The sequence below is a fragment of the Pteronotus mesoamericanus genome, unplaced genomic scaffold (genome assembly GCF_021234165.1).
Source record: "Pteronotus mesoamericanus isolate MK-2021 breed Mesoamerican mustached bat unplaced genomic scaffold, CSHL_Meso_final contig_163, whole genome shotgun sequence".
Taxonomy (NCBI): domain Eukaryota; kingdom Metazoa; phylum Chordata; class Mammalia; order Chiroptera; family Mormoopidae; genus Pteronotus; species Pteronotus mesoamericanus.
In genome coordinates this window covers 10236532-10248404 of record NW_026555064.1, presented here as the reverse complement: position 1 = coordinate 10248404, position 11873 = coordinate 10236532, and the positions used below count along the sequence as shown (strand labels likewise).

At 42.0% G+C, this 11873-nt stretch overlaps 1 protein-coding gene across 1 annotated transcript; it reads right to left on the bottom strand.

Annotated features, from left to right (window-relative positions):
* Positions 1 to 511: 511 nt before the first annotated feature.
* MGARP (mitochondria localized glutamic acid rich protein) lies at positions 512 to 7053 on the bottom strand. Its single transcript, XM_054563084.1, has 4 exons — positions 6972 to 7053; positions 3157 to 3260; positions 2299 to 2392; positions 512 to 936 (listed from the first exon to the last, which is right to left on the bottom strand). Exons 1-4 carry the CDS (start codon positions 7051 to 7053, stop codon positions 512 to 514), a joined length of 705 nt encoding a protein of 234 aa, XP_054419059.1.
* Between the last annotated feature and the right edge of the window lie 4820 nt (positions 7054 to 11873).

Genomic DNA, 11873 nt, shown 5'->3' with positions numbered 1-11873 from the left:
CATTATGTGTGTGTATGTTAATATATACTGTATTATTTATACATATAAATATTAGTGAATACAAATAGAAGCACTAAAGATATTCGAATTTTATTTGAGTTCAAATCAAAACTCAAGAATCTAGGTTCACATACATTACAGTAAGCTAATGGTGGAGCAAAATTTAAGTGAATGCAGGTTGCATAGATAGCTTAACTCTTATGATGTCAAACTTAAATCCAAAGATGAAAGTCTTTGCAGCTCTTTGCTGCAATGTCATATTCTGACCTCAGAGACTAGAAAACTTCAGACACATAAAATCGCAAATTTTTCAATCCTGAAACCTATCAAGTAGATACCGAAAGTCTTCAAGGCACGACAAAGTTTTCTAGAAAAGAAACCTAAAAAAAAAACAAAAAAACACCCCAAAAAACCCTAAGATGACTAAAACTACAAAAGCACCTATCAGTCTCTATGGCGTTTTTTGCTGAAGTGACAATCTGCGTGAGATTAGTCTTGAGCCGGGGCGGCCTCAGCAGCCGACCCTGGCTGCTTCCTGTAAATCATCCCCAGCAGAGGAGTCTGACTCAACTGGAGAATTTCCTTCTTCATGTTCAGCACATTCATCGGCGCTTTCGTCCTCTGTTGTACTTTTATCATTATCGATGGCAACGGCTTCATCCGGAGCCGCGCTGCTCGCCTCCGAGGTCGCCGCGGTGCCGACTTCGGCGGTTCCGCCCCTGGCGGCCTGGGGAACCCCCGGCCCGGGTCCCGGCGCGACGGCGGGGGCCTCCACCCGCGCAGCCTGCGAGGCGTCCGGCCAGGCTGAAGCCTCTGTTGCCGCTGCGGCTGTAGCATCTGAACTTTCTTCAGCATCGATCACCCGAGCTTCCACTGAAGATACTTCAGGGGCTTCGGAACTTGCTATCTCCGCTTCCACAAGGTTCTCTTTTTCACCTTTAAGATTTAGTCCATTAGGCAAAGGATAATATTAATTGAAAGAGCATGAGAAGACAGTGGAACACTGCAGGCACTTAAAAAAGAGAGACAGAGCTATAAGCACTGGGATGTAATGTCCTTGAAGGTAGACTGTTAAGTGAAAAAAGCAAGGAAAAGAGCAATGCATACAGTTTAATACCGTTTGTATTAGGGCAGAAGGAGGGTAACCTATATGCCCAGGTAGTTATATTTGCAAGGATTCTCTCCAGGAGGATTCCGAGAAGCTGGTATTATTGGTTGCCTCTGGGGAGGGAAAATGGGACAATCGACTTTTCTGCAAACCCTTTCAACATGCTGAACTTTTAAAAAGAATTTACATATGTTATTTATTCAAATACAAAAAAAAAAACAAAACACAAAACCCAGAAGAATAAAGAACCAACCCATTGTGAGATAGCATAGAAAAGTAGCCAACTTACTAGCCAATGACTCTGAGGAATCTTCTCACCCTCAGTTTTGTCATCGGTAAATTGGGGGATATTGATAATATCTATCTCAGAGGCCTATTGTGAGGATTGAATAAAATTATGTAAAAGGGGATTCAAAACCACTAAAATACTATGGGAATGCTGCATTTTATTATTATAATCAGCCTTCTTATGATTATATTCAATAATGTTTACTAGTGACATTATGTTTCTTATTGTTGTCGTGACTGAAAGGTTAAAACTGGTCCATGAGCAGCTATTATCTCTGTCACAAAATAATCATCACAATAATTGATAATAATAGTATTGTAGTTGAGATGGAAGAAAGTATGGTTGAAGCAAGCAATTTAAGGCAAGAAATATTTATTAGGGTAAAAATAGAAAGTTTCTGTTCCTGTAGTTGCCATTTTATTAATCAGATCAACTGAGGGACTCAACAGGCATGACCGATTCTTACTAATGTCACGTGTACTTCAGGCAAAGATACCCAGATGGTCTTAGCCAAAACTGAAACAAAAATTAGTTTTATGATTTAAGAGAATAATGAGTGAAAGGAGAGGTCAGGCTGCTGAGAGGCAGATACTACAATTATGCCTGCATGAATGGTAATCTGGGTGAGGGAAAAGTAACATTTCCACACAAAGAAGTCAAAACTGCTGGTCAGCAGTACCAGTGCAAACTGGTTCCATTTATTAAATGCACTCATCCAAAACATACAACAATATTCTCTAGGTTTTGGTTGGGTTTTCCCTTTCAGGACCAACTCCCACCCAGAGCCGTTCTGGATTAAGTTAGTAAAGAAGCCCAAAGCAAACAGTATTCATTGCTAGGCTAAGATGGTAAACATCAGAGCCTTAAGGAAAAAAAAATAATAATAATAGATTCACCTTACCTGGAAGTGGCTGTAACTCTGCTTTGGTTTTTTCTTTCAAATTTGTTACAGGTTCAATGTGTTTGCCTTGCTTTGATGTTACTGTCCTATAAGTCTGAAAGCAAATGTGTGATTAAGCTTATTTCTTGAGCATTTTTTTGGTCATGGTTTATATTCATCATGCCAAATTTAAAGGTACATACAATTCAAAGAAGAAAAAGCAATGCACATCATCTACTCTTTTATTTCCTTTTAGAATCCATAAAGAAGGAAAGAAACACATGCTCTCACAGGGGTCAAAGATAACTGAAAACAAGCACAGCAGATAGAACAGCAAAGACAGCTTAAAGGACCAGTACGCGGAGTGAGCACCCTCAGTCCTCAGTACACCAGTGCGGACCCTGTGCAGAAGTTCACATCCCTGAGCTGACCATCCCAGCAGCGACATCCCGAGGGACATCAGTCTTACTATTCAAGGGCTAGAACACAAGATGAGAAAAATAAACTACTTTAAGCAGAATTGAAGAGATGGTGATAATAGAAAAAGTCGCACTCCTCGGTGGCCCAGGGAACCTAGCTTTTCCAAAACTAACATAGTCAAACACAGAGTAAAAGAAAGGCCTTTAGAAGAAAGGGCCTCAAATTTAGACCTTGGAAGTTATTTCCAAGTCATGTTGTTTATTATACATAAGCATTTAAAATATACCACAAGTTTCACAAGCCAGCCTGGCATTATGTTTTTTAATCTATCCAGACCCTCAAATAATTAAAATGACCTGGGCCTTTCTCAGAATCCCTTGTCCTGACCTGAATGTTGCTTCGAGTTTACCGCAGCTTGTGCAATACATGAAACCCTGAACTCCGTGGGCGAACACTCACATAGTATCCACCAGCGCTGACCGTGACACCTACAACCAGGCAGTAGATTACATTTGATCCAGGCAGCCCAGGAAACTTTTTAGATGACATCCAGCGAAAAGGTGCTAGGAAAACAAGTTCAAACACAGTTAGCTCCGCCACTGAAGCAAAACTATTTCACATAATTATGTCTTAAAAAAAAACAACTCTGTTCGGTGAACCTAGAATCTATTAACATCAAGTGATTTGAGCTTAAGGGAATATGGCATTACGAGGTGTGGTTATAATTCCACTTGACATTTCCCCAACCTAATTCGACAAGTACTTATGAACCTGTCATTTTGATGCTTAGCATGAGGCTTTTTCTTGGCAGGCATGGGTGAGGAGAAATGACAAAAGCATTAAACAATTTTCAAATCAAACAAGATGCATATAAGCAGAAGAAATCCATTTACTGTACGTACTCCACCACAGTGTGTAGAGGAAAAGACAGTTTTTCAAAAAAAATGAATTAAATATATTTGTATTTAAATTTTATATGTTAAATACAACATTTATGTTGAAATGAACACACTTTTGTAAGTCTATAACACAAATGTAGATATATTTTTCTAATATAAAGCCTTTAAAGACGGGCAGTGAGAAGCTTTTTTAAGACAAATGTTGCAAGAAGATCATATCTGAAATAGAAGTACAATTCTGTACAAACTAACAGATAAAAGTGTTGTGTTCTTATATTCAAATATATTTACTCTGTGTGCTGGAATTTGTGTATACCATATTTCCTGGAATTATAGTTGAAATGCAAGAAAGTATGGTTTAAGCAAGCAATTTAAGGCAATTGGATATTTATAATAGACTTAAAGCTAGAAGGAGCTTAAAGTTCACATGGCTGAAATTCTTTATTTTAGAGGTAAAAATGTAAACTTTTTTATCCATCAACAAATACAGTCGAGTACCTATGATGTGCCTGGCATTCTCAGAAGCATTAAGGATGTAACTGTGAACAAGACACACAGGCTCCTGGCCTCAAGGAGCTCACAGTCTACAAGAAGGACCAGATGTTCAGACAGATAGCTGTGGACAATAATTTCAATGCAGTATGATAAATGGTGTCATCGATATAAGTAGAAGCTGCAAGAACAGTGTGAAAACGCAGTAAAAAACTCAGCCAATGGGCTCCGGGTAGCTGTGACAATTGACAAGGCCTGAGCTTTGAAGGAAAGCAGGAGTGCGTCAGATCACGAAGGGGAGGGACGCTGCCCTGGAGGCAGAAGTGGTGTGTCTGGGGAAGGCGAGGGACTGCTGTGGCCTGAGGAGAGAGGATCGCGGTGTGGGGGCTAGAAATTGGCACTGATTTCAAATATTTGTAGTGCCAAAACTGGACAAATTCACATATATGGTCTTAGTTTGAGTATAAATGTCCATCTGTTAGGGAAAAAATATTTTCCCTACAAATGCGCCCAAATAGCCTATGATAAGAGATTACGGTGCTGACCTGCAGAGGGCTTTTTTTTGGTTTAAAATACATCTGTTATTAAATAGAAAATATGTAAGTTTTATAGTTGTCAACCAGACATAAATATCAGAAAGATTTTTTAATAGAAAGAAAGAAAATTATTAGAGATTTAATTAAAGATGTAAATACAAATACAATTATGGCAGTTATTTAAAAGAGCAACGAAATTGGAAGTAAATATTCAATAAGGATTAGTTGGACGAATTTTAGCATACTCATACAATGGGGAAAAATAGACATCCTAATTTTTCCAGAAGAATGTTTACTTTCTTGAGAAAATATTTACAATATATTAAGTGCAAAGTTATATCAAAATAACCTACACAGGACTATCCCAGATTTGTGCATAAGGGAAAAAAATGCAGGAGGGGGGAAAAGATCTGGAATACTGTATATACTAGAATGTAAATAACTGTATTCAATGAAGAGTAGAATTACATATGAGTTCTATTTTGCCTTTCTGTGTTTTTTTTCCAATGATTTATTATAAACCTAAATTGTTCATTCATTAAAAAGTTACATTTTTAAAAGGAAAAACCCGAGAACAAAGTTTGATGAGGCAGTTACAATTTTATCCTTCAATAAAACTGAAACAATTTTATTTTTCGTCAGAGCACAAAGAACCAATAAAAGGCTAATTGATGTCCACGACTGAAGCCAAATTTCCAGTCAATAACGGTTCTTCAAACAGACAAGCAAATCAGTGCTACAGAAAAGTTATTAGGTGAAAATGAGAGATCAGCACTGCTACAACCAGAATTGAGAACTACCTATTTAGAAAATGTAAACCACTTTTCCTTTGCCCCAAGGTAAAGGGGAAATTATTTGAACCCTCTGCAGGCGCGCGCGCTCACACACACACACACAAGCAGGTGCGCGATGACCGCGGGGGATGCACACAGGTAAGGGGCGTGAAAGGCCAGGTCATTGGCTCTCATCTTTCTTCCTGCCCCACGCCCATCACAAGAACCCTCTACCTTCAGAAGGTTAAGATGAATGGCTTCTCCATTTCATCAGCGGGGGGAAAAAAAGGCTCTATCTTACTCGGTATAAAGACCAAAGAAAACGAAGATGCCTTATTTCTGTTACTTATAAGGCGACTTCTTCCCACCAGCGTTTTAAGAGAAAAATAAAGCTAGTTGGACAGACCTTCCCTCCCTCCCACCGCCATCACGAGCACAGGGCTCCTCGAAGTGGGGGAAGGGAGGCCCACGGAGTTTTCCGCAAGAACGTCTTTCTCTCTGGCTCAAATGCACAAGCTGGGCTAAAGCTACGTGACAATCCTTAGGAAGTGGGACGACGTGAAGGGAGAACTGAGAACTTTCTACGAAGTGATCTAGGAGCAGAACTCCCATCCATGGGCACGAAAAAAGGGAGGAGAGGTTGATGAGGAGTCGGAAAGAGCCGGCTGGGGCAGAGCCGCATCCGAGCGCGAACCTGGAGCGACTGACAAATCCTCCCACGGTCACACTTGAGCATCTACGGCGTCCCAGACACGCGGCTAGGCGCATTGGTGCCTGGCTTCTAGCTCTCTGTGCAACTTCCCCGCTAGGAAATTTCTGAATACGCTCTCTTTACCCAAGAATTCGCACATCTAACGGTGATAGATACACACTGACGATGGAGGCAAACAGCTGGACAGCTCCAGGTCTATGCGCAGCTGCCAAGGAAAGGGCTTCGAAAGCCGTTTCGTCGCCGGGGGATGCCAGGGCCCAGGCTCGTGCGTTGAGGCTGCTGCGCCCCGTCCAAGTCTTGAATTTATTCACTTCAGAGTCTAAACCAGCTTCCACTGGGGCTGCACTCCGTCCTGCGCCTTGCCGGGCTCGCTGACCAGTGCCCACCACCCCTCCTCCCCAAGCCTCCACTTCCCCCACGAACTTGGAGAGTGGATTGGTCCCTATAGTAATAAAAATGGTAAGCCGAGAGTACATTAGCCAGGCATTTTGTTAAGCGCGTTAACTACACATTAACCCTTTAAAACTCAACTATATAGTCCCCATTTTACAGATGAGGAAACTGAGGTTAAAGCACTTGAGTAAGATCGAGATTTGAACCGAGGAAGTGTAGTCCGTATTCAGAAGCCGCTCTGGAAAGGTTCCCTACTCTAAGTTTCCAAGAACTTCGGGGCGTCTTCCCCGCTACCCTTCCCCGTTCCCCAACCACTCCTCCCGCCAACTCAGGCTTATGCTGCTCTGGGTCGGTTTTGCCCCACCGGGGGCAGACTGGTCTAGGGGCTCCCGCGGGATCAGCGCACAAGTCTCCTGTCCTCTTCATTTGGACGGCGGAAGAGACTCACGGGCCGGCGCCTAGCACTCACCGTCCTTCCGGAGCGGCGCGGGGCTGGGGGGCGCCCTCAGCTGCAGCGCCAGGGTCTTAGAGACCGCCCTGCGGAGATACATCGTGCCCACAGCCCGGCGCGCCGCAGCCTCTGCGGTCGAGGTCTGCACTCTGCGAGGCGCGGTGAGTGTGGGCGAGCCACGCCCCCGAGAGGGGCTGGGCCAGGGTCCCAGCCCCTCCCGGGCGGCCTCTGTCCGGACCGTCCTCCCTTGACCCAGTCTCCAGACTCTGTGGCTGTCTCAGAGGTCCAAGAAGCTGTTGGAGGTATCTGAGAAACAGGATAGGAAACCAAGAAGTCGCTGTCACCTGTCTGCCCGGTACTGTCGCGCTAGGTGGGATTCCTCAGTGAAGGCTGGAAATGTTTCGGGGTTCGCATCCAGAATACGGCATACACTTGGTTTATCATGCAGGATGAAATACGAACCCACTTTATATCACGCACTCCGTTAGCTCTCGTAGGAGTGGAACGGGAGCGGGGAGAGGGGTAGCTCCAGTGCACTGCGTGATGTTCAGAATCGTCAAGTCCCCAGGCAATGGCTGACTCTCCAAGCAATGCACTTTAAATATACAACGACTTTAAATATGAACCCCCCAAATGCTGTGTATTCTTCTGAGATGTGAAACTAGTATTTCAACATCAACTAAAAATGCTGTTATTAATTTCTTCACCCAGATTTCAATCACTTGACTCATTGTGGCTACAACAATTTGTCGGAGTTTGAATATGAAAACCAATCATTTACAACATTTTTAAAATGAATAATCTTTGGTAGGGACCGTGCCCCGCTATAATCCCTTACGTGTGTTTGGCACATTACAGTTACAAAGCACTTCCACTTACTCTCTCCTTTAATTCTTATTCCATCCCTCTGAGGGATGTGGCAATTATCCCTTTAGCAAACAACAGGGGCGGGGGGGGGGGGGAAATGTCTAGGAATTAATGATCATTTAAAAAATAAAAAAGGACGTGAACATCCTTTTTCTAGTTCCAAGTTCTCTAAGGCATGTTGCAGACAAAGTATTTGCTCATTTACTACTTGATAACTAAACATTCTTTGGAGATTCTAGTTCTGAACAGAGTTCTAATAATATTTAACATGCTTTCATTTGAGGAGTACAAACCAACAGTCAGAACTGATTTTCTGATACTAACAGCAGCTAGCTATTCCTAGGGATTGAACACTTAAGAAGAGCAATTAGGTAATCTGCAGGTAAGAAGAGGTCAAGTTTAGACTTCTACGCAGCACAAGGGGCTAGACCTGTACCCTCCACCAAGTCGTTCAGTAGTTCTGAAAGTAACAAAACGAAGATTGGTACACTTGCTACCTTTGACCAACACAAGGTACACATCCCCCTGCAAGGAGGGATTAGCTATCTCACTGATGGTGTAGAATGCTTAATGAACTGTGGTAGCTAAAACAGATGAATACATAAAACCAAATCAATCCAGAGCACTCCTAACCACCCAAGTTTGGAGCGACCAGATTTAAAATCCAAAAACAAGAAAACAAATCTGTCTACCACTACTGCTCGTTCTTTCCTTCTTGTACTTAGGGCTGGATTTTGATTTGGTTGCTAGGGAGAGGAATTGTCAAAGGCAGCAAGGCATTTATACTGCATGCATTATATTTTTTTAATGTGTTGGAAGCTCCCCCCAAAATAATTCTTCTTGCATGAACATCTGCAAATGATGATGGCTCCTAGGACATTATTTTAGGCTCCCCTTCAGAACTCAGTTGTAGACTGGGGTCTGGGTATGGTCTGAAGTCTTCTACCTCATTCCCAGGTGCTATCAAACTGTATTTGCCAAAATGCCTATGGTATGCTAGGGACCGAGCTAGATGCTGGGGGTTTGCTTATAATTTATTTTACAAACATTTATTCAGTATAATGGTAGGCACTGTTCCAGGGCATTCTTTAATGAGTAAGATATGATTTCTGCTGTCACAGAGGGTAAAGTATCAGGCTCAAGAGACACTGAACCAAGCCCACCATCAGTGGGGTCAATGATCACAAAGAAACCTCTGGCCAGGCATCAATCATAAATGTAATCTAAGGCCTTTGGTTACAACCAAACTGGTTTAAACAATACAAAAATAACACAGGGTTGTAAAAATTTTTCTCAAGTATCGTCATACCTATTTTTGTTGTTCATAATTCTTACGAGTAGGTGGGGGAATGCTGATTATCATTGCTACATATGCAAGAAAAATCAAGGTAGTCTAATAGTGTGGTTAACAGGATGAGTTTGGGAGTCAGATACCAGGTCTGATTTACTGGCCTGTGTAAAATGTGGAGCCCTAAGGCACATCAGGTGTGAAACGTGCTCAGCCAGTTGGAGGAGGCAGCTCTTGATTCCACTTCAAGCATAAATGAGAGCTCAAGGCTCCCTGGCTTTGTCCTGCAGCTTTTCAGTGTACAGGACAGGACCCATTGTATCCGACCATCCACATCTGATGGATGGTACAGCCCAGTGGGGAGCTTATCATGTCCTTTAGATTAGATGTGGCCTCCCAGCTGGGAAAGGCAAAAATGGTGAGAAATAGTGTCACTTTCCAAATCCCTTTTCATCTTAGCTAAAGGCTCCTGTCCCTTGGATGGAGGGGAATTTTCTTCCTACTCTACTGCTCCTGGAAGACATGAAGCTTTCCATTTTGATGGCAAATTTTTTTCACATCTTGAAACATCTCTCAAGAGAGGACATGCTTGTGGGTTGTCAAATTCACTCTGTGGCAAGCTGTTTCTCCCAAACCTGAGAGAATTTTAACATTGGGCCTTCGCTGCAGAAGACTATGTGAGGCTTGGGCAATAGTTTCCCAGCTGTTAGTCACATTGTCCACAATGCTGCCCTTGAGCATATCCTTGACATTTTTCTTGGTCTTGGAAAAACAAGAAGCTAGGGTCAGAGATAACTTGGCTTATTTAAGATGACGTCCACCTAACTGCAACTAATAACAAAGATACTAGTTTTGAAAACATATGGTAAGGGTCCTTTACTGGTAATATTAAGCATACTTATTCAGAGCTTACGTGCTATATAATTAAAAGCAATATTCACAGATGAACGATTTCCTAAACTCCACAGAAAGCTAGAAACAGCTTTGTTTTTCTTAGCACTAAATTCTTAGGCTGTGACCTGTACTTTCAACAGATCAATGTGGATATAAAGTGAAATAATTTAGAAGAGTGTCTAGGAAGACAAATTAGCAAGCAATTAAGAAAGTCCTGATGAGCACCCTGTTGATGGCCTAATATATTTAGATAAAATGAAGGGGGAAGGGTAATCAAGAAGGTAACTTCTGCAACTCTTCTTGGGGGTCACTTGGTACTCTCCCCATCTATGCACTTTCTGTTCCGTAGCAAAATAAACATGATACTCTGAATACTTCTGTATTATTTTCCTAGGGCTACCATAACAAATTGCTACAAAGTTGGATGGCTTAAAACAGAAATTTATTCTCTCATAGTCCTAGAGGCTCAGAGTTCTAGAGAAATCGAGGTGTTAGTGGAGCCATGCTCCCTCCCAAGCCTGTAGCGGAGAACTCTTCCTTGCCTCTTCCGGCTTCTGATGTTTGCTGCTAATCCTTGGCTTGTAGATGCAGCATTTCAATATCCATCTCCACCTGTGTGTCTTTTCCCTGTGTGTCTTTTCTTGTAAATACACCAGTCATCTTGAATTAAGAGCCCACACTACTCCAATATGAACTCATCTTAACTACAATGACCCTACTTCCAAATTAGGCCATGCTCTGAGATACTGGGGTATTAAGACAACACATCTTTCAACCCATAACTTCTTACAGTTGAAATTTTTATAGAGACTGTTTTATTTTTCATGGCAAGTTAATAACTTATGTGACTACCTCACACACTAAATCTGAAAAAAGGCCGTGATTTCGATCTAATAAAAAACTTGACTGTATTTAATGTATGACTACATTTTGTCTGCATCCTCTTTTTCATGGAGCCTTTTACAAGAAAGGATCCATCATTTGACCATAGTTCCTCTTGAGAATTTAGAATCAGAATGATTCTTTTTCAGTCCAGTGACTCTCTTGAACTGAAATGTAAACCCAGGAACTATTGACTGTGGCCAACTCTTTACAACGTGGATTGGGGAAGAGGTCTGTATGCAGAGGCTCTGGAGCGGCTACAGACAGCAGAGTGAAGAGTGAAGTCTTGATGGCATTTGAATCCCAGGCCCCAGTTATTTCTGAGCCCAGATGTCTTCCTATGGTCTGGGTCTGTGAGTCCTTCTGTATCCTTGCCTTTTTATAGCTTAACATAGTTTCAGTCAGGTTTCAATATTTTAGAAAGTTTTTTTTTTTTTTTTGCCAGCATCGCTATTAGCACAACTCCAGGAGGTGCTTACTCATAGGATAATCTATGTCTGTGCTAATACCAGCCTCTTGTGGCTACTTAGATTAACTAAAATTAGGTATTAGAATCCAGTCACATTAATCACATTCCAAATGCTCAGGAGCTAAATGGCAGTAGCAGCTGCCGCGCAGGATAGCAGACAGAACATCTCCATCGCTGCAGGAAGTTCTCTCAGATAGCCCTGGTCTTCACAAGTGGCTCCCCCTGGAGTTATACAGGCAACAACCAAGATGCAAGTCCACACGGTAAGTATTGTCAAGACCAGACATACAGTAGACGGTGTTTATTGCAGTTATATTTTATTTTCACCTAAGGCTATCAGCTTCCAGAATTTCAAGTGTTTTAGTGGAAAGTGCCTTGAACAAGAGCTGATAGCTGACTTCTTGGTCTCTATGCCATGTGACAATAGTTTTCTGCTGCTGTGATAACAAATTTAGTAGTTTAAAACACAAAAGACTTATTGCGTTATGGTTTTGTAGGTGAGAAATCTGACACAGGTCTC